Genomic DNA, 4,967 nt, shown 5'->3' with positions numbered 1-4,967 from the left:
CACCCCAGGCGCTGACAGCTCCGCCGGCCGGCTCCCTCGCTGACCGCCGACTGTCAATGGAGCTGGAAAACATCGTGGCCAACACGGTCTTGCTGAAAGCCAGGGAAGGTAAGAGCAGGGCGGCGCTCCTGGCGCAGTGGCCGCGGGCCGGGGCGCGGGTGCCGGCGGGGTGGGCTGTGCGTGTGCCGGGTGCCCGCAGCGAGTCGCGAAGCAGGACACCTCGGAGGGCTGCCCCGCCAGTGCCTCGGGGCTTGGCGCCCTTTGGATCGGAGAATTGGGACTCGGGCAGCGAGGGGGGTGGCCGCTCTGTCGAGGGTGCAGGGATTCGGATGCTCCGGGCTCCCCTCCTTTCCAGTTCTGACCCGGCAGAGCGTGCCATCTCGGCAGCTCGGAAAGGTCAGTCGGAAAAGCATTCATTCAGGGAGAGATGGGCAAACATGCAAAGGGAATCGCTTCTGGCGCCGGCCCGGGATGGTTCTGAGTGTGAATCGGTGTGAGTATGAGTGAGTGTGTGTGTGGGGAGGGAGGGTGGAATTAGCTAAGTCTTTGCTTGCGCAGGCTGAGTTGATAGAGGCTATTGCTGGAAGCCATCCGCGGGGAATGTTTCTTAGGGAAATCCCGTCGTGTGGAAGGAAGCCTTTTAAAGGCAAAGTAAGATGTTGAGGAATTAGCCTGTTCGTGGCATCAAGAAAGGATGGTTGTACAAATCACTGAGAAAATGAGTCAGGATTTCAGGGGTGGGTGTTTGTTTTGTTTTTTAGGGGAGGGGGGATGGGGCGGGGGAAGAGACAACCGAACTGTTTGATTTCTGACACAGATAAGAGAAAGGATGGTAAGTGTATCGGCATTTAGATGTGTTCTGGTGCATAATCATTAGATTTCCTGCATCTAGCCAGGCAGGAAACCTTGTCTAAATGAGTGGGGTAAGATCCGAAGTCAAACCCAATATATTTTGACTCTTCCTCAAAGTGCCCCCCCCCCCACCAGAAACTTAGATGCTTCCTGAAATGATTTTGCTGTGTGTCTGTAAACACATACATTTAGGAACACCTGGAATTTTATGTAACATCTGTTTGCCAAGACTTAAACTCTGAGGTGCAGCCTTTTTGTAAAAGGGGAAATGGGTTTTCCCTTTCGTGGGAGGAGGTTTGAGTTGACACCCAAGGTAGGTGGAACGAAGGTCTCGACTTCAGAAAGAGCCTTGAGGAGTGGCCCACAATCGGCCTTACTTATATCTGAATCTTTTCATTCACCTGCTTTGATGAATGAAGGTAGAACTTCTGACCAGGAATAAAATGATTCATGTGTGCCCAGCCCCTTCCACTGCCCTGTGGCTTCTACAAGCTGTGTGGGTCTGGGATCCACCAGGGGGGTTTCGGCGATTCAAAGGAACATCTAGGGGGTAATTTTGTCTGTTGTCACTTGTCGCTCTGGAAGAGGTACGGCCTGGCAGGTTTGCGTTGAAAGCACTGAAGGAAAGTGGAAGAGGTGGTGGTGGTGAAGGTGGTGGAGGTGGAGGTGGTAGAGGTGGAGGTGGTAGAGGTGGAGGTGGAAGAGATGGTGGTAGAGGGGAGTGGAGCCCATCCCTGACTCCTGGAAATCCCATGTGTCACAGAGCAAAGCTGCTCCTCAGGTTTAGGACCAGGCTCCTCAGGGTGGTCTTCACTGTCCTCCTGTGGAAACACACCACCTCTGGGTGGGTTTGAACTGCCAACTTTTGGGTTAGTTGTTGTTAGCTGCCATTGAATAGATTCTGGCTTCTGGACGTGTGCAGAATAGAACCTCAAAGCCGGAAACAGGGCCCGAGAGTGTTCAAGCGGCACCTAACGGTGTGCCCCACCCAGGGCCTGGCTTGAGCTCAGCTTTGGCGTGAACAGGGTTTGGGGTGACTTCAGGCGGAACAGCCTGAGGTTTTTGTTCTTCGTTTTTCTCTTTCACTTTTTCCTCCTAACCTCTCCTGATGTTTTTAGCAAACTGGATCTGGGCGGGAGCTAGAGGGACTGGGACTGGTAGGGGAGGGCAGGCTAGTCAACAGCCCCTCGGAGGTGGCCTCTGTAGCCGGCCACCTAGTGGTGAGACATGGTAGAACCGCTTAGGGCTAGAGGGGCTGGGAGGCTTTCCACTCTTCCTCCACTCTGAAATGATTTCTTAGGGCGTCACTTCAGATGAGGGTGGTTGGGGTCTCTCCTGCTGCCCAGGGACTTCTCCAGACTGGTCTTGGACCATCCTTGGCCAGTGGGATGCCCCCCCACTCCCATCCCTATCTGGTTGCTTCTTGAAAATGTCGTGCTTAGAAGAGGCAACATGAGTGGTAGCCTGACTCCCTTTGCTTAGAGGGTCACCCAAGGATTCTGGCTGAAATTACTTTCCCACCCGGAGTTTCTGACCCTCGGGCTACCAGTTCTGTTTTCTTAGAGCCTTAGGCCCAGTGTGTTGCTGGAAGGCTCCAGGGCCGAATTACTGAGAGGGAAAGAGCGCTGAGAACATGCCTTTTGCTTCCTTTCCTTCTGAAGCCCTTTCACTTCTCTCGGAGGGTTTCATAGTCAGCTCGGGGTGAGAAAGGGACCCTCCAGATGCCTTTCAATCGAGCAGCAGATGCACGTGCTAGAGAATAATCCCTTAATGGAAACTTCATTTCTAATTCGATTTTCATACAACCCCCCTACCCCCACCCCATTTTCTCAATTACATCTAGATGTTAACTGCTTCTACTCTCTTTGGTCTGGGCCTTTATTTAAGACTTGAGCCACATGCATTGTAATTGGTGTGAAGGATTTTAGAAATAAAAGCAATGTACTTTTCCCTTCTCAGTTCAGCTCTTGAAGCCGTTCTGTGACATTGACCAATTCTCCAAATAGGCACAGTCTCCGAATATCTAGGAATGAGTGCTTCAGCCAGTTAATGGAGGAGCTCGTATAACAAATGCCAGCCTTTCCAACGATTGGAAAGGGTGGTCAGGTGGAGGAACACTTCCGAAAAGGTTCTTGTGGATGGCTGCGGATGAGACATCTGGCCAATCGGGGCGAAAGGGAAGTCTGATCAACTCACTGCCACCAAATACCCTTGTAAGCCATTTAAGATGTGGCTTTTCAGCACAAGTCCCATTTGCCCCAGCCAGTGGAGAAACAGACTTCCCAGAGAGGCAGACACGCGGCAAAAGCTGCGACAGGAGGTGCATTGATCAGTGCTGGCAGGTCATTTTAGGGCCTATCTTTTGTCAATATCATGTGCCCATGAAGGTAGAGGGCTTGTAAATTCAATGTAGAGTCGAGTTCCAGTCATCTTGAAACCTGTTTAAAATGGAAATCTAATGAAGCAGTATAATAGAAAGCATCTAAAGAGGAAACAGTTTAAAAAATGATCCTGGTGGTTGCTGGGCATTGGAAAACATAGCAAGCACATTGTACCTTTGTGAGCAAATATATCAAACCCGCTGCCTTCGACTCCATTGCGATGCATATGTGACCTTCATGGGAGCAGAAGACCACATCTTTTTCCCGTGGAGCAGTTGGTGGCTTCCAGCCACCCACCTTACCATCACCAGCTGAGTATATAAGCTCCACGCCACCACTGGAAATAAGAAAAGATCGGGATTTAGGTTTAAGCTTTCAAACCACTGAAATGTACTTTGTGGGCTGTTTATTTGTCCTCATCTCACAAGAAACATTAACTCGATCCCTCTTAGCTCTAGATTGCCCTCCTTAAAAAGTGGTTAAGGGCAAAAAAAAAACCAACCCAGGAAACAAAACAAAACGTAAAGATGGAATTCATGCCAATTTATGGGAATGAGCTAAGTGGTTAAGTATTTAATGAAAAAGAATTTCAGGATTGGGTCTGGTATAAGATCAAATTCACCATTGATTACCATCAAATCAATTCCAACTCCCAGGGACCCTTTAGGCCCAGACAAAACTGCCCCCACGGGTTTCTAAGGCTGTAAATCCCAATGGAAGCAGCCTGCCAGCCACATCGTTCTCCATAGAGACATCGGCGAGTTCCAACTACTGACCTTGAGCACTTAACCACTGTGCCACCAGGAATCCTTAAACTCGCCTCTACCAAGGGCCGTGCACCTTGTGCCTGGGAACTCCCAGTGTTCTTGTGAAATCACCCGGCTCATGGATGGTATTTAAAGTCCACCTTTGTTGGTGAGGCATTTGTGCTTCAAGATAAAGCATCTTGATGCGTAGAAATCTCTGACTTCAAGATGTCTTAGGGCTTCAAAAAGGTTCCTTCAAGGTCCTGCCTTGTGGAGATGAAAATCAGCCGGAAGTGACTTCTTCAGCCCTGCTGCTCTCCGCCTCCACCCTCTGATGACAATAGAATCGTGAAGACAAGGGGTTCTAAGATGGATCAAAGGGCCTTCCAGATGATAGCTATTTTCAAGCACATCCTGTTATATTTCAGTGAAATGTTTTTATTTCAAAGTATCCTCCTTCTGAGTGGAAAGATTCTAATCAGGAGCCCTGGGGGCACTGTCAGGTAAGTGTTGCCCTGCTGACTGTAAGATTGGTGGTTGGAACCCACCAGCTGCTCCTCAGGAGGAAGATGAGGCTGTCAGTGCTCGTGGAGATGTACAGTCTTGGCTGAGGGTCACTATGAGTTGGGACCATCTCCATGGTAGCAGGTTTGGAGTTTTTATTTTGGTCACCGGTGACAAGATTTTAAGTAGCAAATCAAGCTTGATGTTTTCAACCTTGTGGGTGAAGATGGTGAGATTCCATTGAGAACCAGCCTAAGACTGTCTTTAATCAGTCAAATCATCTGTCACAGAGAGCTTGGACTCGGCCCCTGCCCCATCTCTGGGGTTGACTCCTGCTCCTGGGGAGCACTTGCAAAGGTCACATTCCTTCGTTCACTCAGGATTTCATTGTTGAAGGGCCCTGTGCTGAAATGACAATGGAACTGGAGATCCGTTGTCCTTAGACTTTGAAACAGGTAAATGAGAAAGGAAGGGAGCTGGACTC

General features: G+C 49.8%; 1 protein-coding gene across 2 annotated transcripts in view; it reads left to right on the top strand.

Annotated features, from left to right (window-relative positions):
• The first annotated feature begins 9 nt into the window (after positions 1-9).
• GRK5 (G protein-coupled receptor kinase 5) overlaps positions 10-4,967 on the top strand; it is a 230,429-nt gene continuing 225,471 nt past the window's right edge. For both annotated transcript variants that reach the window (XM_045291305.1, XM_004700901.2), the window contains exon 1: positions 10-108. In XM_045291305.1, coding sequence (XP_045147240.1) covers positions 57-108 — 52 coding nt within the window. In that variant the 5' untranslated portion in view covers positions 10-56. The remainder of the gene's footprint in view (positions 109-4,967) is intronic.

The sequence above is a fragment of the Echinops telfairi genome, unplaced genomic scaffold, assembly GCF_000313985.2.
Source record: "Echinops telfairi isolate 266 unplaced genomic scaffold, ASM31398v2 ScPeMD7_70;HRSCAF=299, whole genome shotgun sequence".
Classification (NCBI taxonomy): domain Eukaryota; kingdom Metazoa; phylum Chordata; class Mammalia; order Afrosoricida; family Tenrecidae; genus Echinops; species Echinops telfairi.
The sequence above is the reverse complement of the archived record's forward strand: the minus strand, read 5'-3'. Positions and strand labels throughout refer to the sequence as shown.